This window comes from Oncorhynchus nerka, linkage group LG22 (genome assembly GCF_034236695.1).
Source record: "Oncorhynchus nerka isolate Pitt River linkage group LG22, Oner_Uvic_2.0, whole genome shotgun sequence".
NCBI classification, from domain to species: domain Eukaryota; kingdom Metazoa; phylum Chordata; class Actinopteri; order Salmoniformes; family Salmonidae; genus Oncorhynchus; species Oncorhynchus nerka.
In genome coordinates this window covers 30,113,452-30,134,826 of record NC_088417.1, presented here as the reverse complement: position 1 = coordinate 30,134,826, position 21,375 = coordinate 30,113,452, and the positions used below count along the sequence as shown (strand labels likewise).

Below are 21,375 nucleotides of genomic sequence, written 5' to 3'. Positions count from 1 at the left end.
CGTTGAAATTGTTGCATGTTGTGTTTATATTTTTGTTCAGTATATTTTCGTATATTTTAGCCTATTCTGTTCATTTCAACATTATTCTGTTATGTTCTACTCTATTCTATTTTCATTAATACATTTTTGGAAAAATGATCAGGTCCTTAAAGAGTCTCTTAATGTGCAAGAAAAACATATCGGTCAAGACTGTTGAAGTTTTAGATTTGTATTTTTTTGCTCGGGTCAGCGCTTCCAAGTGTACTCTTACCTCATTATAATAATACACCAATGTCAGTGACCTTTACACCATAGACAATCTATTTTAGGGTAAAAAAAAAAAAAAATCTCTAAAGGCAAGCATAGACAGAGCTAAAAAGGTGTTTAATGGTCTCAATTTGAACAGTTTCTCATGGTATGCACATTTTTGTAAGCACATAAATATTCCTCCTCTCCAGTAGTAGGGCTATGCAATAGCATATATTGGGAATCTCGAATTACTTCTTGGCTTCAGCCCATGCCTCCTACAAGGAACACAGGCCATTGACGAATATCCTCCCTCTCACTCAGTTTAGGACCATTTTTTCCAGGACGCACCAGTTGGCCGCTCTCTGTCAGCTCTGCTTTCATGAATAGATATTCTGAACAGAATCCAGCCAAGTATTCAGTTGTCTAAATTGCAGCGCTAATGGTCCTGATCAGCAGAAGACGGCAGATGGACATAGATTTTTGGAGAGGGACAGAGCACATCTGGAGAGATGACCATGCTGCATGCCTGCACTAGAACGGTTTGTCACGTTGTGCAGACTGTTTGTGACTGAGGACGAAAAGGTCTTCAAATATGCCTCTAAACCAGTATGCAATAGCTGCATGCCTCATGTGAATCGCAAATAGAAATACTTGCTATAATCCAGCCAAGTTCCATTGTCCATATGAAAGTTCTAATGGCCCTGATGAGCAGCAGACGACAGACGTGGGAGAGAGATTTGTAGAGAGACGGACAGAGGGAGGCAGGAGAACATCTGGATAGATGTACCAGGGACAGAGCACATCTGGATAGATGACCACGCTGCATGCTAATGACGAGGGAGCACGTCCAAGTCAGCTGGAATGCAGTCCCACCTCCCAAATAAACCATCACATTAATTAAAATGGTAATACATATTTTATTCTGTAATACATCCATTGTTAGATTAATCAGATGAGGCTAAGAAACAAACCTATATATTCGCAATGGATCCCTCCAAATGGGTGGTATTTAAATAAACCTTATACTAAATTATGTGCTTACATGCATATGGGGGCCAAATGCCAGATCATGGCATGCCATAGCTCTCTGTTAATCATGACAGCTGGTTGGTCCTGTTTCATGTGGTCTTCAGGGTACTCACAGTATGAGACTGCTGTCGCCCAGCTCAGGATGCCTGAAACAGTGATCAGCAAATCTCAGCCTCTTGGCCCTGGGGCTGCATGTATCAAGCGCCTCACAGTAGGACTACAGATCTAGGATCAGTTTAGTATTTTAAATCATAAAATGGGATTATATGGACAGGAGTTACCTAACCCTAGATCAGCACTCTTACTCGGAGATGCTCGATACATACGGCCGTAGATCTTCTCACTGGTCCTTGGGCAAAGCTACTGGTTGGCCAGGTGTTGTGACCAGTGGACCCTGGTTTTCTCATCTTAAGCATTAACAAATAAAGCAATCAACAGCATTGGAATACAAGAATACAGGATTGTAAATTACATAACAATTTGTAACTCCTTAAGTAATAATAATGTGTCCCCTTGCACTCCCCCTGGAGGTAGGCTTTGGTAATAAAGAGACAATACATCCATCCTGTTCATTTTTCATCACACTGACCCATACACACTCCTTTGAAATATTTACCAAAAACCCTCAGTATTTTATTTATTTATTTGACAAGCAGCAGGATCATGTTTGTCACCTCAATTTGTTTTTTCTTTACATTTGAAAGTAGATACAGTTATCAGTTTACCGGTTTTATTACAATATTTTTTTCTTAACTTCGATACATTTAAAAACAACTGCAAACGTGAGAAAAGAAAGCATGGTTTTCCGCGTCTAGTCTCTAACATTTTTGTCAATGTCACAGCTCACTCGCTTTCCCCCCCCCCCCATTCTTTTTTTGTTTTCGGCTAAGTCGACCAAAAATGTATTATCAGCTTTGCGCTCAGATACCTACAGGCATTTTCCATTGACGCAATGGGTGCGTGGCACTGGTGATGTTGTAAACAGCATAAAATCAGATGGGGAAGGGATGGGGGCCAGAGGGTGTCATGACTCGGTGGCTGTCTGGGTTGAACAGTTTTGTTTGTTTCCAAGATGGAGGCCCACAGACCTGCTTCATCCCTCCTTATAGGAGCATGCGAGACAGCGACAGCCCAAAAATAAATGAAGAATGGCCTCTGTCGTTCTTTGCTTAGCCAGCAGTTGGTTGGGGTAGGGGCCTTATACACCATTATCCCGCCATTACGCCACGTAGCTATACTCGTCTGCAGAGCTCTGGCTCCTCTCGATGTACTGCTTGTCGATGAGCACCTCAATGCACTTCTTGATCATGCTGATACTGGGGTTAAATCTGGCTTTGGACTGATTGATGACCTGAGTGGAGAAATAAAACAGACAGAGAGAGAAATGAACAAACTGCGTTACTCTGTCGTTGGTTAATAGATCCATCGTCAACGCAGTGAACATTCCCTCCGGATTCGATATTGTTATTTTTCCTGTTGCAGCATGCCGTTTATTTCTCCAGCTGGATATTAACAAAAACAATCAACCTCAACTGCCTTTGCTTGCGATAGTACAGCTGTGCCCAATGGAATGGTCTGTAAAGCCATAGAGTGAGCTCTGAGAGGTTTACTGGATGTGTAAAGAAATCCAGTCTGTACTGAAAGGCCGTTCAGATACACTCGTCTTCTGTTCAATTTGCTACAGAACCTCCCTTGGAGCGGTGTTCAGTTATCTCACGCACCTAGTGATAATACAGCTCTTCTCTTGCGCAATCACGTACAGCCCAAGGACCAGCGAGAGCACATGCAGGAGTTAGAGACCACATCACAGGTAGGCCCTGGGCAACCAGCATCTCGGGTATGTACCAATCTCTCCATGGAGAGGTGTTGCAAGCATGGAACAGTAGGAGATTGCTCAAGAGATGAGGGGCATATGCATATGTGGTGGGAAAGGTAAGCCACTAAAGCAGTCACTTATGCCCTCATTATATTCTTCGACTGAAATAACAAATATTGAACCATTTAAAGTACAAACAGAAAAAGAAAAACAGCAGTTGGAGGTGGTGTGTTGTTAGGGAGAAAGAACATGGTGAGTGAGTACATGAGAGAGAGCGAGGGAGAAAGAGAGCGAGCGAGGGAGAAAGTGGTGACAGCTGAGAGCAAGGGGCCGTCTCTCCAGTCCGCAGGCGTGTTCTGACATCATCCATAAGGAGAGACACTCATTCCATCCTGACACATCTCTCTGTTCTGGGTTCTCGACTCACAGACGGCATAACAGTATCTTACCATCAGGGAAGGAATTCACCCACCTGACAACAGAGTAGAACATCAACACAGGAAGATAGCAGGAAGAGACATAGGTTAGAGAGGCACACCAGGGAGGACACAGTACTCCCTCTGGCAGGGTAAAGACAGAGCTGTGATCTCAGGGAAACCATTGGATCTCTCCATTTCCATGTCTCAACCTGTATCTCCCTTGCCTGTTCCCAAATCTGCTGGTGCGGTGTAGAAAACTCCTATGGCCATTGACAAGACAGCACAAACAGATCAGTGACCAGGCTAGTGTCTCCCTCTAGCTCAGGCATCTGTTCAGTTCGTGTACATTAACTTGTGTGTTTTTATTTATTACATTTTTTTTATTTCACCTTTATTTAACCAGGTAGGCTAGTTGAGAACAAGTTCTCATTTACAACTGCGACCTGGCCAAGACAAAGCAAAGCAGTGCGACAAAAACAACACAGAGTTCCACATGGAATAAACAAACATACAGTCAATAATACAGTAGAAAAAGTCTATATACAGTGTGTGCAAATGAGGTAAGATAATGGAGGTAAGGCAATAAAAAAATAGGCCATAGTGGCAAGGTAATTACGATATAGCAATTAAACACTGGAGTGATAGATGTGCAAAAGATGAGTGTGCAAGTAGAGATACTAGGGTGCAAAGGAGCAAAATAAATAAATAAATACCGTATGGGGATGCGGTAGTTGGGTGGGCTATTTACTGATGGGCTATGTACAGGTGCAATGATCTGTGAGCTGCTCTGACAGCTGGTGCTTGAAGCTAGTGAGGGAGATATGAGTCTCCAGATTTTTGCAGTTCTTTCCAGTCATTGGCAGCAGAGAACTGGAAGGAAAGGCGGCCAAAGTAGGTGTCGGCTTTGGGGGTGACCAGTGAAATATACCTGCTTGGAGCGCGTGCTGCGGGTGGGTGCTACTATGGTGACCAGTGAGCTGAGATAAGGCAGGGCTTTACCTAGCAAAGACTTGCAGATGACCTGGAGCCAGTGGGTTTGGCGACGAGTATGTAGCGAGGGCCAGCCAACGAGAGAGTACAGGTCGCAGTGGTGGGTAGTATATGGGGCTTTGGTGACAAAACGGATGGCACTGTGATAGATTGCATCCAATTTGTTGAGTAGAGTGTTGGAAGCTATTTTGTAAATGACATCGCCGAAGTCGAGGATTTTGTAGGACAGTCAGTCTTACGAGGGTGTGTCGATCCCCTGTACATGGTTGGACGTGTGCGACATTAAAACTCACCTCCTGTATTAGGGCATTGTGTCTGAGCACTTTGCGTGCCTTCATGATTCTCACGATAGCAGCTTGTAAATACATTTTGCGGTCCTCATCCACTGCACTCCTCGTCTGCTCCATCTCCTGCAGGGTTGGAAACACAGATATAGGGCTTTACACGGAGGCAGACATGTTGACACAGACAACAGCAGATGTGTTTGCATTGTAGGATGAGCAATCAAGGGTATAGGGTACTGTACCTGTGGTGTGTCTTTCTGCATTGACGTTGTGATCTTGAACTTTGTTCTTTTACTGGTGAAACTCATATTTAGTGAAAATGTGGACTCTGCCTCAATTTCCTCCTGAAGACGAGAAAAAGAGTTACCCACTGACTGATGAGAGTATCCAAAAGAACTGAGGATTAACACAAATGCCAAGATGAGATGCTTTAAAATCCTCCTAACCAATAAAGAAGACCCTGCTGACTCCAGATCTCCAGGTGAATCTGTTGCTGCTGACACCTGACCCCTGACCTTTTGGGAGTCGTGGTTGAGCATCTTGACATCCAGCAGGGACTTGATGGTCTTCTGAAGCTCTTTCTCATTCATCTGGGTGGAGTCCTGGAGCTCCTTGTAGCCTACCTGTTAGGATATGATAGCATGCTAAGTGACTACTTAGTTAGGGCACAGTTAAGACAGCCCATTTCCACTAAACATGTCGGTTTGGTAACACACCGTCTCACTGTTGTTGAACGCCAGCAGCACCGCCATCTGGTAGGTGGTCACCATGGCAACGTAGGGCTTGGAGAGATAGTTCATCTTCACCTCACCTGAAGAAGAGGGGTGCCAATCATTACCATCATCACCACCAATGCTGTACATCAATACCACCATCTTATTCATCACACCTACTGATAACGGCTTGTAAGAAAAAGCAAGGAGAAATCAAACAAAAGTAATCCCCAATCCAGTGTTCTCTGGGTATTCTTGTAACCGCAAAGAGGGATTTAGTTCCAATCCATTAATTGCAGTGTTTGTGTGGGGAATGTATGCTGTTGTAATGTTAGAAGGAGTCATCACGGTCTTAGCGCTGTGTGATTTCATGGATCATGTAGTAGTGGTGCCAGGTGCAGCTCAGTGTTCGGTAGAATCAGAGCCTCTCTAACATGGACCTGTCGTAGTATCACACTGATTTGGGATAAAACACCCTGCAGTGTATGCAGACAATCCATTTCAGACTATAGAAGTCTCACCCTGTTACTCTTGTTGAGCTATGGATGCGATTTCAGTTTCAGTGAAACATAAGGTAGTGAGAGTGGTTGAGTTGAGCCAGTTTATATTCAGCATCACTCTGTACAGTATTCTTTCCAACAAAGATATCTACATATATGTTTCAGGATGTTGTGCATCCCTGGAAAGAATCAGAATTCATGTAAACATTAGAGTTGTGAAAACATAGTTTGTCTAATTTTTGGTCTCAAAGCACAACTTACTACAGTATGGGGTAAGTTGAGCCCTGGGACAGGGTAAATTAAGCCCCCTACAAATGTCTGTACTGAATGAAATATTATATTTCCCAAACACAATGCAATCGCTTTGTTGTATTTTAATCATTTTAACCATCTTTTAACGCCTAACAAACACTGTACTTTCTTTTTTTACATGGTTGTTACCTCATATCCCAGTGACAATGTGCCATTACGCCTGGGAAGAAAACACTTCAATTTGCTCAATTTGCCATTGGGTCAACTTACCCCAAGGCAAACATTTTGACCAGATTAGCCCACACAGCTAGAAGGATGCACTTTTATGCTAGGTTAAGTAACTCATATTGTAGCTTATAGAGACCCCAACTGATGTATAGAACAATCCTAAAACGATCTACTTAGATTCAAGCATCTTGAAACCTATTAACACAAACTAATTTGACTTGGTGAAAATGTGTTTTTTGGACCAAACTTGCTTACCACTTTTTCCATTTTGTTTCTTCCTTCACATACTCAATGAAATTATGACCTTTTCCTAAATATTTGGTAAAATTATACATTTTGTGTATGGTTTCCTAGTGACAACACTCACCTTTGGCTCAAATGACCAAACTCTTCCCTACTGCTGTCAACTAAACATTCCACATCTTTTGCACTGGGTTTCTGTACTACTATCATTTGCTGCGTGTGCGTGTGTGTGTGCGTGTGTACCTGTGCAGAGATAGTGCAGCCAGGTCAACTTCCTCCCGCTGAAGTGCTGATTATAGAACAACTCAAACTGCAGAGGAAAACAATCATGTCAGAATGACATAAGATTAACATCTGCAGTTTTGTTGAACAGCCATGTGTAATCTTTGGGAACCACAGAAAGATACTGCTATATCTCTAAGGGCACGGCCCTCTCTAAACAACCGCGTCTCCAGAACCACTACTCACCATCTGAACACTCTTCTCCAGCTCTTGTGGGATGGCAAAGGTAGAGGAGGGGACGTGTGTGAGGGGCCAGGCTCCTGCCTGCAACGAGCCAACACACACATGCGCAGACACACACGGTAAGATATCTCCACCACCATAGTCATTGAGCTTCACAGCAAACGTGCCTGAAGTTGCCTAATCTTTAAAAACTACTTTAAAAACCACAGATAATTCCCCAATTACCCTGTTTCACTGTACTGTCACAACAACCAATTTATTCGGGGAAAAAAACACATTGGTGTTTTCTTTCCTAGCAGGGAGTCCGGTTCTACTATTGGTAATGGCTATGATGATGTCATTTGGCCACTCTCTGTCCTCTGTTTTGTGTTATATGTGTAACCTCAAGTATGCCTGGCCTATGTTAATTAAAAAAAAATCCCAACCACTCCAGAAGTTTCCCCTCAGGAAAAACAAAGTTATTGTATTATATTCTTTGATGTGACAGTAACATTTTAAAACACCTGTATTTTTCATTCTATAGCTTGTTCTCAATCTTTTTAAATAGTGAGCCAAATTTTTTCCAGCACTTTAATTTCCCTGACTGATCAAAACCCCTTTTTATCGTGCTCTCTCATCTCTCTGCAGCATTCATATAGTGAGCAATATGTTTGGAAAAACAATAATATCGTATCGCGAGGTCCCTGGCAATCCCCAGCCCTAGTAACAACCACCTCTCACCTGTAATACGTAGATCTGGAAGCTGATGCCCAGTTCGACCGGTGATTCCTGGGTCTTGATGAAGTTGTTGAATTTGTTGTTCAGGTCTGCGCTGACGCTCATGTCTGTGTACATTCTGTGCAGCTTGCTTGTGAACTCGTAGCCGCACGCTTGCTGCAGGGGGGACAGAGAGTTCACAGGGTTATACCTGGGAAAGGGAGAAGTGTGTGTGTGTTTGGGGGGGGGGGTTTCTTTAATGCTCCTCTATTGTTCCTCAAGCAAGGGGAGGTCGATGACATCACTGATTCCCATAAGAGTAAAAAGTTCAAAAATCACTGGAGGACGTCTTGGAGGCAGTGGTATTCATACTCTTTCAGCAAGGAACACATTCTTCCCGCAAGAATTTCTCGCGACCCAAGACACAATCTTAAAATGTACATTTTTAAATCAACAAATAACCTTCAAATCATTACATCTTGATCTCTTATTAAAATAAACCAAAAATACATTTACTCAAAATTGTTTTTTTTCAAAGAATCTTTCTCAAAAATCTTTGTATATTGTTCCATAGAAGAAAAACATTTTTTAAACTTGTTTATTTTGTCTATCCCTCTGCAGTTACCCCCACGATCGCACTAGGTGTCGCAACTCTGACTTTAAATATCACTGCTTTAAGGGTTGGTCTGAGAGTTATGTGGAAAAGCATTTTAAAGTGAAAAACTGACAAGTTTAGAGAGTGATGCTTAATTATGGCATGAATTATTGGCATTCCGTTAGCGTCTTGTCCAGGGAGTGTACTTGTACGTCAAGGTTTTTCACGCTACAGAAACAGGAGATTATCCCACACGTCAGAAGCCTTTCTGTCTTGGAAAAGACCTTAACCGGCGCCTGCTAAAGTTGAAAAGAGTCTTATTTCACCTTTAGTTTGTTGATCATGGCTTCTTCCGAGTCCATGGACAAAGACAGCCCGTGTATTAACCGCTTGGCTAACATTCTTGCATAAAACTGTGCGAAAGAAAGAAAGGGGGGAGAGTGAAAAACTTAATTAAGTAGAAAACAAAACATCAATTCATTATCTCAGCTTCCCAAAAAAAACATCTGTTTGTTTAATGCTCTTTAAGTGAATCACAAATTCAGTCTGGAAGGAATAAAAAGCAGCCATACTAGCAGTCAATATCCCTGGTCATTTGAGATAATGACGCTAATGCCAGCTACCGTCTGCCAGCTAATGCTAATGCCAGCTGGCTAATGCCAGCTACCTTTTGAAAAACGTCCTTGTCATCTATGTACTTGAACACGGTAATGAAGCTGGTCAGCTTGTCTTCCACCTCGTTCTCTGTCATTCCCTTTGCAGACTTCTTCAGCAGATTGTCACAATACTTGGCGAGCTATATGGATAAATGGCAAAACACCACACGGTCAGAAATGACTATGGTCTACAAAATAAAAATAAATATTTTTTTAAACGCACACAGGTAGAGTAGTAGAGATCTAGACCCACTGCTGTGCACAGGGTTTTTACTTTGTCTATTACCAGGGTATGATCTTATAACACCACACATTTCCAAACCTCGGGTGTTATGAATGAGCCTCACCAGTTCAGGTGCTTTGCAGATGGATTTGGGCTCCCTGTGGTTAACCACAGACGTCAAAGCCTGGGGAGTATCAAACAAGGCAGTCATTTTACATCTACAGCTTAGACGTAGATATACCAAGAGTTAACAGTTATGATTTAACCAACGAAGAGCCTTCATATATACAAACTTGATTCTTTCCCGCAGGGAGTGAGGAACAATCTGGAAGCACATCCTATAGTGAAGACAAACAGCTCACTACCGCCACCTACTGGTATTAACTGTCTAGTGTCCACATTGTGATTTTGCCAGGGAGTCATAATGATAATACCTTATCAAGTGCGCTCATGAAGTGCTGATCCCCATTCAGGACTGTGTTAATGAGCTGAACAAATTTACTGTGAACCTCCAACACGGACTCCACAAACAGGGTTGGCATCTGGGGAGGGAAACAAATGAAACAACAGGAGGTTTAGCAGTGGCCTGTTATATTATGTTAGAGATATAATCAGATACCGGTAACAGCTAAAATAAAAGGAACCACCTGAGTAAATCAGGGATATAAAGTATATTGAAAGCAGGTGCTTGGTTTCCATTAGTCAAAATTGCCTATATATATATATATATATATATATATATATATATATATATATTATTTTTTTTAACTGCTTTTTGGTCTTAATTTACATTTAGGGTTAGGCATAAGGTACACAGTGTGGTTAAGGTTAAAATCTCATTTTAAGATAAACTGTAGAAATATGGTAACGCAGGTGTGGCAATTAGCATTCCATCATGTATTAAAATGCCAAGTTGCCCATTATTTTGACTACCATGGCTAGAAGAGACCTCAGTGACTTTCAAAGAGGGGATTTAAAAAGAGCATAGGCGGTTTAAAGGGTTGTGTGTGTTAACTGTGAGTTATTGATAATCTGATCACGTATAGCTAGTGTTTTAAGCCCCCCAAAACAACCCATCTAGGACTGTCGTTTTACTGAGACGCGTTATTGGTGACCTATTCTTGTCATATCAGGTTTATGATAATGATCATGTGAGTCAAATATTCGAGTCAGAAAAGGATGTTCATATTATAGGTTAGCTATGCAAAACCTGACAATCACTTAGGGAAAAAAAAAGATGAACTATTGGAACCCAGATGTAGGAATAATAGTCGTTGGAACATAACTTACGAAATTACAGTTGACAAAAATGTATGCTTAATCCAGTATAAAACTAATGTATAGAATGTATTATACAAGACACTACATTCACAATTTGTACAGCACAATGGCAGAGTCATGTCTTTAAGTGGGAAACTAATAATGACTCCATAATCCATGACTTCTAGGAACTTCTTCCAAAAGTTACGGCCGGAGTTTGAAAGATGACCGTCAGAAGTAGCACAATGTAATCCGTCTGTCTGCATATTATAAGACATGGCAAATGAGGGTGCAGTGAGATACCGAACGATTGGACGATACTTTTCTTGCCAATCATCGTGAAAAAGTGTATACTTAAAAACTGGAAATCAACAAATCCTCCATAGTTAACGCAATGGAAAGGTCAAATGCTTTCTTATCTAAATGTTGAAAGTGCTTGTGGGTGACGGATAGAAACAAAATGGTGCAGTTTGAGGCCATGAAGCGGAGAGTGATGCGGGCGCTGGAGATGGGGGTGTGAGCAGGTGGGTCTGGGGCAGGGGTGATGACGTTGACGTGAGTCTGTAGGCTGTTGTCAGTGTATGTTTTGTATTGTAAAAGAACGTAAAAATCTAAAAACATCATCTGATCATGCATACTGATAATGTAGAGTGATAACTTGGGGAGGTAGAGATGTGACATACGTTTTCCTGAGAGAGGTTACTGGTGGCTCGGATGCCCTCGTCGTGGATATGGACCTGGAGCTCCTGGATCATGTGAGGTAAACCACTGGACACGGCTCGTAGCAGGGTGTACATGTTAGCCATGTCTGTAGGGGAGAGAGAGGGAAGAGATGTGGGGTTATGGAGCTCTTCACAGTCAGCCACAGCTGGATGTTCTATGGACAATTTGAAATCTGATAGCTATTTGCTATGGTAATGGCCAGAAACATTTAGGATTTAGCCAGCCAGGTCAAATACAGCCTGTTCAATCGCCAAAGAAAGGATGACCTGTGCTTAATTAACACTGGCTTTAAGCCAGCCCCTGGCTCTATAGGTTAGTAGCTACCAGACTGACCATCTAACTATACTGCCTATCTACACTAAACAAAATTATAAAACGCAACAAGTGTTGGTCCCATGTTGCCTGAGCTGAAATAAAAGATCCCAGAAATGTTCCATACAGTTGAAGTCAAAAGTTTACATACACTAGAGACATTAAAACTCATTTTTCAACCACTCCACAAATTTCTTGTTAACAAACTATAGTTCTGTCAAGTCGGTTAGGACATTTACTTTGTGCATGACAAGTAATTTTTCCAACAATTGTTTACAAACATATTGAATTATAAGTGAAATAATCTATCACAATTCCAGTGGGTCAGAAGTTTACATACACTAAGTTGACTGTGCCTTGAAACAGCTTGGAAAATTCCATAAAATGATGTCACGGCTTTAGAAGCTTCGGATAGGCTAATTGACATCATTTGAGTCAATTGGAGGTGTACCTGTGGATGTATTTCATGGCCTACCTTCAAACTCAGTGCCTCTTTGCTTGACATCATGGGAAAACCCAAATAAATCAGCCAAGACCTCAGAAAAAAAATTATAGACCTCCACAAGTCTGGTTCATCCTTGGGAGCAATTTCCAAACGCCTGAAGGTATTACTTTCATCTGTACAAACAATAGTACGCAAGTATAAACACAATGGGACCATGCAGCGGTCATACCGCTCAGGAAGGAGACGAGTTCTGTCTCCTAGAGATTAATGTACTTTGGTGAGAAAAGTGCAAAATCAATCCCAGAACAGCAGCAATGGACTTTGTGAAGATACTGGAGGAAACAGGTACAAAAGTATCTGTATCCACAGGAAAACTAATCCCATAAACTAATCCCATAACTTGAAAGGCCGCTCAGCAAGGAAGAAGCCACTGCTCCAAAACCTCAATTAAAAAAGCCAGACTACGGTTTGCAACTGCACATGGGGACAAAGATTGTACTTTTTGGAGAAATGTCCTCTGGTCTGATGAAACAAAGATAGAACTGTTTGGACATAATGACCATCATTATGTTTGGAGGAAAAAGGGGAGACTTGCAAGCCGAAGAACACCATCCCAACCGTGAAGCACGGTGATAGCATCATCATGTTGTGGGGGTGCTTTGCTGCAGGAAAAACTGGTGCACTTCACAAAATAGATGGCATCATGAGGGAAAAAAATTATATGGATGTATTGAAGCAACATCTCAAGACATCAGTCAAGAAGTTAAAGCTTGGTCGCAAATGGGGCTTCCAAATGGACAATGACCCCAAGCATACTTCCAAAGTTGTGGCAAAATGGCTTAAGGACAACAAAGTCAAGGTATTGGAGTGGCCATCACAAAGCCCTGACCTCAATCCTATAGAAGATTTGTGGGCAGAACTGAAAAAGTGTGTGAACAAAGAGGCCTACAAACCTGACTAAGTTACACCAGCTCTGTCAGGAGGAATGGGCCAAAATTCACTTATTGTGGGAAGTTTGTGGAAGGCTACCTGAAACGTTTGACCCAAGTTAAACAATTTTAAAGGCAATGCTACCAAATATTAATTGAGGGTATGTAAACTTCTGACCTACTGGGAATGTGATGAAAGAAATAAAGGCTGAAATAAATCATTATTTCTACTATTATTCTGACATTTCACATTCTTAAAATAAAGTGGTGATTCTAACTGACCTAATACAGGGAATTTTTACTAGGATTAAATGTCAGGAATTGTGAAAAACGGAGTTTAAATGTATTTGGCTAAGGTGTATGTAAACTTCTGACTTCAACTGTACGTACTAAAAGCTTATTTTTCTCTAATTCTGTGCACAAATTTGCTTACATCCCTGTTAATGAGCATTTTTCCTTTGCCAAGATAATCCATCCACCTGACAGGTGTGGCATATCAAGAAGCTGATTAAACAGCATTATCCTTACACAGGCGCACCTTGTGCTGGGGACAATAAAAGGCCACTCTACAATGTGCAGTTTTGTCACAGAACACAATGCCACAGATGTCAAGTTGAGGGAGTATGCAATTGGCATGCTGACTGCAGGAATGTCCACCAGAGCTGTTGGCAGAGAATTTTTCGACAACAACCCGCCTCAAATTGTTTTACGCATCGTTCACACCAACAGCGTCTTTGCGCAAAATCATACGCAGCATCATCTGGGTGTGTGTGCAACAAAAGTTCAACATTCACCTTCTACTACCATTTCTGTCAAGCCGTCTACACATAGTTTGATGGATACATTCGATAAATCCAGCGTTTGCACCACACAACGCACTGCCTCTGTAACACTATGCCGCAGCGTTCCATTGGATATGCAATGACGCTGTCAGTGTGATCGAGACGTTAGACATTTTGGCAGTACATCCAACCGGCCTCACAACTGCAGACCATGTGTAACCACGCCAGCCCAGGACCTCCACATTCGGCTTCTTCACCTGCAGGATCGTCTGAGACCAGCCACCCGGGCAGCTGATGAAACTATGGGCTTGCACAACTGAAGGAATTTCTGCACAAACTGTCATAAACCGTCTCAGGGAAGCTCATCTGCATGTTTGTCGTCCTCACCAGGGTCTTGACCTGAATGCAGTTTTTACATCGTAACTGACTTCAGTGGGCCAATACTCACCTTCGACGGCCACTGGCACGCTGGAGAAGTGTGCTCTTCATGGATGAATCCCGGTTTCAATTGTCCCGGCAAGATGGCAGACAGCGTGTATGGCATTGTGTGGCGAGCTATTTGCTGATTTCAACATTGTGAACAGAGTGCCCCATGGTGGCGGTGGGGTTATGGTATGGGCAGACATAAACTACAGACAGCGAACACAATTTAATCGATGGCAATTTGAATGCACAGAGATGCCATGACAAGATCCCGAGGCCCATCGTTGTACCATTCATCCGCCGCCATCACCACATGTTTCAACATGATAATGCACAACCCCATGTCGCAAGGATCTGTGCACAATTCCTTGATGACGAAAATGTCTCTGTTCTGGCCTGTATACTCATCAGACATGTCACTCATTGAGCATGTTTGGGATGCTTTGAATCTCCATGGACGACAGCATGTTCCAGTTCCCGCCAATATCCAGCAACTTCGCACTGCTATTGAAGAGTAGGACAACATTCCACAGGCCACAATCAACAGCCTGATCAACTCTATGTTAAGATGTGTCGCGCTGCATGAGGCAAATGGTGGACTTAAATGTAATGTAATGTAATATGGATTGGTTTTCTGATCCAAGCAGCTACTTTTTTGTTTTTAAGGTATCTGTGACCACCAAAATCCATGGATTAGGGCCTAATGAATTTAAACCAACTGATTTCCTTATATGAACTGTAACTCAGTACAATCTTTGAAATTGTTGCATGTTGCGTTTATATTTTTGTTCAGTGTACAGACTGACCATCTAATTTACAGACTGTCTAACTCTCAGACTGACTATCTAGCTACAGACTGACCATCTAACTACAGTAATACAGTCTAAGCCAGCCCCTGGATCTATTAGTATCAAACAAACTGACCGTCGCTCCTGTAACCAGACTGACCATCTCTCTTCTCCTGGCGGATGATGTTCTGACACTCCCCATGGAGGAACTGCAGGTGGTCCGCCACCATCCTCTGCTGGCATTCGTGGATGACTTTGGCGTAGGAGCTGGGATGCAGGTACTTTCGACATCGCACCTCCTCGTCTTTCAACCGTCCTAAAACCTAGGTGGAGTCAGGGAGGGAAGGGAACACATTGGATTGATTAATTTGTTAAATACAGTTAATTATGCACATGTCAAAGACGCTACTTGCTAACTGGCCCAGGCCCAATAGGGCTGAATGACTGCCAAAAAACATCAAATGGAACGTATAATTAAACAGTATTCCCAAACGTGGGTCTGCTGTAGACCCATGCAGTTCCTTGGTGAGGTCAGTTCCTCTCTGCTTACATCATGTCAAAAATAAATGTCCCCCACAAGTTATTTTTTTGTGCCGGTATGGCACACATTCAGGACTTTTAGTTTGACATGAGGTAAGTAGAGAGGAAGTGGGTCTACAACAGACGCACGCTTGGAAAGTCTCATTTATGTTCTATTAGATGTTTTTGTATAAATGTACCCCCCTGTATAAGGACCAACCCTATGGAAGATCAGCAGAGTAAGTTTAAATTAAATGTTATTTAACGTTGACTTCCGGCAGACTATTACGGTTTTTTTGGAAGCTAATTCCTAGCAACTCTAGTGTGCAAATACTAGCGTTGCTAAAAGCAGCTAAAGCGCCTGGGTTTTTCTGAAAAGGAAAGCTACCTCAGTTTGATCGCGTTAGGCTGGTCTGGACATGAGAACCGCAGGCCAGGGCAGCGAGCGAGGCATATCACATATCCCATTTATAGGGACTTCAGTCACGCTCAGCAGAACAACAGATGGCCAGACACTCCTACACACTGCCCCATTGCCTTTTAAAGCCAGCGTGGTGTTTATCCTGGTTAAAGGGCTATCAGATCACCAATTTACAGGTCCATTCGTGAACAGAGGCCAAGTGCCAAATGGCACCCTACTCCCTATATAGAGTACTACTTTACCACAAAGCCCATAAGTAGTGGACTACAGTTTATAGTGAATAGGGTGCCATTTCAGACGCACCAGGCGGCAGCCATGATGTGAGTTAGCTAGCTAATGTAAGGGACTGTCTGTGATCTCTTTTCACTAGAGTCAGTCAGTCAAACAGTAATACACAGATTAAACTCTGACGGTGCTACAGCTGGTTGCTCCATGGGTCTCCGCAGACTTACAGCAGAGCAATGCCTGTGTACAGCTGCTCCAAGAGTCACCGAGCCTCTGATAAACTAACACCAAGAACACACAGCAAAATACACCATATCCATTTGTAGCAATGGCAAGTCCCACTATTTAACTGAATTCATAATTTATACTACCCGAACATCAACGGTTTGCCTACATGCTTCCAATGAGACAACAGTATTTCTTAGGGTCACAATAGAGAACAGTAGAGCTCTTGGATTCTATGTACAAAGAATAAAACAGAGAGCAGCGGGTAACAAGGAAGTGAACTACACTACCTGTCCATCAGACATCTTACCTTTTTCCATAACGCTACTGTGAACAGTTAGACCACAGAGATCCTATAATTCATAGAGCACTATGGATCTCTATTAGGTGGACTTACTCCCGCCATCTTACCTTTTCCATATACTGTGAGCAGTTGGACTCTTGCAGTAAATTGGAGGCTTCCTGTTTGTAATATTCTCCTGTTTTCGTCAGAAATGGCCCTTCGAAGATTTCCTGATAAAACTGAAACATAGGAAAAGCCAGGCGTGAGTTTAGAGAACACACACGTCGGCATGGACATGCAGTATACTGTACATTAATTAACAAAGGCAAGCATGAACAGTATCAATTATTCAACGGCATAGTGGCTATATAAAAAAACGAGTTTCAAAGACTATCGACTCCAAGCTAACAACTTAAAAATAAAATAATTCACTGTGGGAAAACAGGCTATAGAGTAAACATAAATGACCACTGTCCAGAAATATCTAGAAACCAACATATGACAGATGCTTACTCACCTTGAGAGGAAACTTTTTCTTGTACTGTTCAACATGAACAAAGGAGTTGATAACCCCATGGATTACTTTCTGATTAGGGTCCTCACCGCACCGGTCACTGGAAGAGAACACACTCCATTAGGGGTGATTCCATTTCTACTCAGCATTTAAATGTGTCTTGCAAAATAATTGAATTAAAAGAGTAGAAGGTGACTTGTGGTTTTCAATTTTATTTCAATAAGTAGCCTAACAGTAATAACCTAAACTGGATTAGCCTGCTACAACAATACTATGTCAGAACAGAGCAAAAGGTTATTTCTTTATCTTCACAGAAACTAACCTTCAGGCCAAATCATTATGACAGTAACAAATCACTAAATACGAGAACTGTGCATTTCACCTCAAGAGCTTCTCCTCCAATGCTAGCCTTGTATAATCATAGTGCACATTTGAACCAATAACTACTGTACATATTAACCAAGAACCAACTTTTTGACTTCATTCAGCAGCATCCGTATCAGGACAGCTTGCAGGGGCTCGATCATCAGTTTCCTCCACATGTCTAGTGCTAGCTGAAATTACAGTAAGGAGAATTGTATGAGCACATAATATTGTATGTAAGCACTCAGAAATGCAAACTGATATATTGTGACACTTGTACTGAATAACAGAGAATGTAAGTAATAAGATATGATTGAGACTTACCTCTCCTATCTCCATAAGTGGTTCGTTCAATTCAACCCATCCATAGCCATACTGCAAGTCTGCCTCTGTCAGTTTGTTCTTCTTGATGAACTGTGTGTTGAGGTACCTACATTAGAAAGAGGGGAGAGAAAGTGCAATACACAACATCATATTAGAATAATAACACTTGATAATAACTCTTATCTAGAGTTATTTACCAAAGTGTAGGTAAGACTAGCTCACTATGGGCGACCCATAAGTCTCTACAGATTCACTAGTGTGTGTGAATGGCCAAGTTCCCAGGGGCTATCAGGCCACAGAGAGATAGACAGAAATGCTGGCTCTGATGGCAGTCAGACTATCTACAAGTTGTTTTCACACCTGTGCTGTCCACTTAGCATCAGCAGGACAGTGATGACAAGCGATATGAACTCAAATTTATATATACAAAATGATGGAATGACAACATAGTAAATTACTTCTCAAATTGACGAGGAGCTTGTTGTCGAAAATGATGATATCTAAAGTTGTCACTGTGGTGAGGTAGCCAAAGTCTTACATTTCCCAAAACATCTACCAATGCATATATTTTATATTTAACACCTGAGAAAATGTAGCTTAGCCTAAATTGTAGAAGTGGCAGTGTTCTTTATATAAGGTGTCAATGGCAGGGTAGGTCAGGAAATAGACATGACTAGGTGACAAGTGCTGGCAGCTATACAATAGCAGTACTCTACTCCAGTACTATCAGATTCCACACACACACAAACACATTACCCGCCCAAGTGCACTTGTAAAAATAGATCCAATACCTCTATGGGGTATTGATTTTCAAATGAAGAGGACACACACAGAAACAGTCAATGGTTGTTGGCACTTCAAAGACAAGCGTTTCAAGGTAACAATCCCCAATAATGAGGGGAGCCTATGGGAGAAGCAGGAAGGACTGAACTCTACAGTAACTACAGTGCTCATGCACCTCATACCACATTTCTGTGGCAAACTCCTACAAAACACAGCCACAGTCAAGTTTACTGGCACTAAACAATAGGAAAGATAGGGCTTACAGTAAGACTGAACTCATATAAGATGGTCTGTATTATTTCAGATTTAGTCAAACCTGGGGTATTGGCTCACCTATTCCTCTGGGTTCATCAAAACATTCATAAAAAGGCTGATGGATATTACCTGTACAAGCAATCCATGTAGTCTGCTCCCTTGCTATACTCCTCCCAGTATCTGTGGTACATAACTAAAACCTTCTCCTCCGACTCTAGAACTTTCTGAAATTACAGACAAAAAAATATAAGTTTAATACCTTGGCACCTCAATGAAAAGCAGACAATCAACAAATACAGCTATTAGGCTATCCAATGTTAAGCAATGGAAATTTCTCTGAATCAAGTGAAATCAATAGCTTAATGGACTAACATTTAGTAGATAACAGATCAAATATATTTCCCCAAATTATGATTCGTATTTACCTTGTACAATTGTCTGACATGGTTCTCCAGGAACACCTTGGTCTCTGTGTATAACTTTTCACCCAGAGGCTCTGGGTAAGCAACACACAAGGCATAGATGTCACTGATTTTAGAGTAAAGGAGTCAAACACATTCATATGTAACACTGAAGAAGAAAAACATGCAGACATTATTTTCTTTTTAAAAAGTGACACGTGAACTTGAAAATGTCCCAAAGTTAACTTTGGCTTGTTATAATGGCTTGACTACATAATCACAGACCAGTGGCATTTTAGCCTCCTAAATCATAGGCAAACTAAAACACACACAAAAAAACGACAGTTCAGGAACTTTTTTTTTTTTACTGTAGAGTTTTAACGGAAAGGATACGAGAATCTGTCGTTCCATGTGGCCCTCTCCACATAATCAAGCATCACCACAGCCTTGATTGTCGTCAGTAGCTTGTTCCATGTTTCATCAAAGTCCACCACCCGCGGCTTCAAGGACATCGTATGGCTTCTTCTTCAGGCTGAGATAAAGAGGGGAAAATAACAGTTATTGGTGTGATTGCACAGCACTGTAATATTGGAGAAAACTATTTGAGAAGTATTAGAGCAGATTAATCATGTATTGTTGTCGAATCAGTTAATATACACTCCAATTTTAATTAGTTCAACATCAGACTGCGAATATGAATGGTATTTTTCCTCTTCTGATTGGATAAACTGTTACATAATATGTATCAATAATTAAACAATACTTGGAAATACAGATCATTTTCTGATCTGCCTGAAGCATAATGATGTTAACTCTGATTTGAAGTACTGTTTGCAATTACAATCTCAAACATTGTGTTGTGATAAAGTTAATGACATGAATTAAACAAATGACAGTTAATGTAACAACTTAAACTAAAAGCCATATCACAAATGTGTCATGTACAAATTTGCAGGGAAATTATTTAAATATTATACTGCATCAGCTCAATAACACAAATGTCGATTTAGGCCTACATTGCATTAACGTTACACCTCAACATTCAAACAATCAACGAAATTTCATATTAATAGCGAACGTTAAAAAGGGAATAAACTCGACTGTTGCACCAAATTCACCGGCTGTTACTAGAAAACTAATTGACACACTGTAAACAAAACATTTCGCTAAAAGAATCAGTAATCATGTTACCCAACGTTGCTAGCTAACTACATCAGCGATGCTATATGCTAACAATATTCAGTCATTCATGACATGAGTTGAACTGTCACAGGTAGCAAGAGGAGTTTAATGCTCACCTTAGATATCCCGCAATACTTTTTTTAGGCCTGGCTAGCTAGCTTGCAGCTATCCATTCGTCATTCAAGCTAGCTTGTCACTTTCGGAGAATGTTGCTACATGTTATAGACATAGCTATTTCACTTAGTTAACTACTCATTGATGTCACAAACAGTCATATTTTTCTCGAACAATGTCTTAAATTTGCTAACCAACCATGTATCTAGGAAGAAGCACCAAAATATCTAGCTAGGTATAGCTGCTAGCTTAGAGATCCAGTTAAAGCTTGGCACTTCTAACTAGCGACCGATTTGGGGTAGCTTCCTAACGTTAGCTAGCTAGCTGCGACTTCAATACATTTGCACTGACAACACGCTACATCACAGTATCATGGTTTACAGAAACATGTCAACAAGGTTACGTGAAGATTTCCAATATATACATACCTCTAACTAATATATGTGTTAATAAAAGTCAAGTTTCTTCACTGTCACAGGCTTGATCGCTTTCGCTTAGCTACAGCTCTCCATTACCCTACCTTATGGAAAATACCATTGTATCAGCTGTAGGGTGTACTGTATTGGAGTAGTAATTATTTGCATTTAATATAATAATATCAGAGAAGGTAAATGTGTATCGTGCACAATGAAAACATGTATATCTAATAAAAGTCACAATTACAGGGGGCGTCGAGTCAAACACTTACAAAAAAAACAAGATTTTAAGGCAAGAACATCCCTATTTTGTAATGGTGTCGGCACAATCTACGGGTACCCGTTAGGGAG

At 41.4% G+C, this 21,375-nt stretch overlaps 1 protein-coding gene across 5 annotated transcripts; it reads right to left on the bottom strand.

The window, feature by feature from the left end:
* Window positions 1-1,884: 1,884 nt before the first annotated feature.
* Window positions 1,885-21,144, bottom strand: LOC115105093 (cullin-2-like). Of its 5 annotated transcripts, none has more exons than XM_029626691.2 (22): window positions 21,037-21,144; window positions 19,706-19,844; window positions 19,337-19,439; window positions 19,041-19,135; window positions 17,874-17,979; window positions 17,658-17,740; window positions 17,190-17,286; window positions 16,801-16,911; window positions 15,136-15,322; window positions 11,281-11,405; window positions 9,772-9,879; window positions 9,462-9,521; window positions 9,126-9,254; window positions 8,785-8,871; window positions 7,888-8,040; window positions 7,171-7,248; window positions 6,946-7,012; window positions 5,483-5,577; window positions 5,213-5,389; window positions 5,009-5,110; window positions 4,776-4,892; window positions 1,885-2,608 (listed from the first exon to the last, which is right to left on the bottom strand). In XM_029626691.2, exons 2-22 carry the CDS (start codon window positions 19,822-19,824, stop codon window positions 2,477-2,479), a joined length of 2,331 nt encoding a protein of 776 aa, XP_029482551.1. In that variant the 5' UTR covers window positions 19,825-19,844; window positions 21,037-21,144; the 3' UTR covers window positions 1,885-2,476. The 5 variants fall into 5 exon arrangements, with proteins under 5 accessions (XP_029482551.1, XP_029482553.1, XP_029482552.1 ...); XM_029626693.2 differs by having other exon boundaries at window positions 5,282-5,389; XM_029626692.2 differs by having other exon boundaries at window positions 15,160-15,322.
* Window positions 21,145-21,375: the final 231 nt, after the last annotated feature.

Bases quoted from the DNA above. Each gene is read 5' to 3' on its own strand.
- LOC115105093 (XM_029626691.2), bottom strand. From the start codon at position 19,824: ATGTCCTTGAAGCCGCGGGTGGTGGACTTTGATGAAACATGGAACAAG. The intron at 9,255-9,461 runs GTGAGGCTCATT...TTATCCATATAG, and splicing joins TCTGCAAAGCACCTGAACTG to CTCGCCAAGTATTGTGACAA. The intron at 5,578-6,945 runs GTACACACGCAC...CCTCTTCTTCAG, and splicing joins GCTGCACTATCTCTGCACAG to GTGAGGTGAAGATGAACTAT.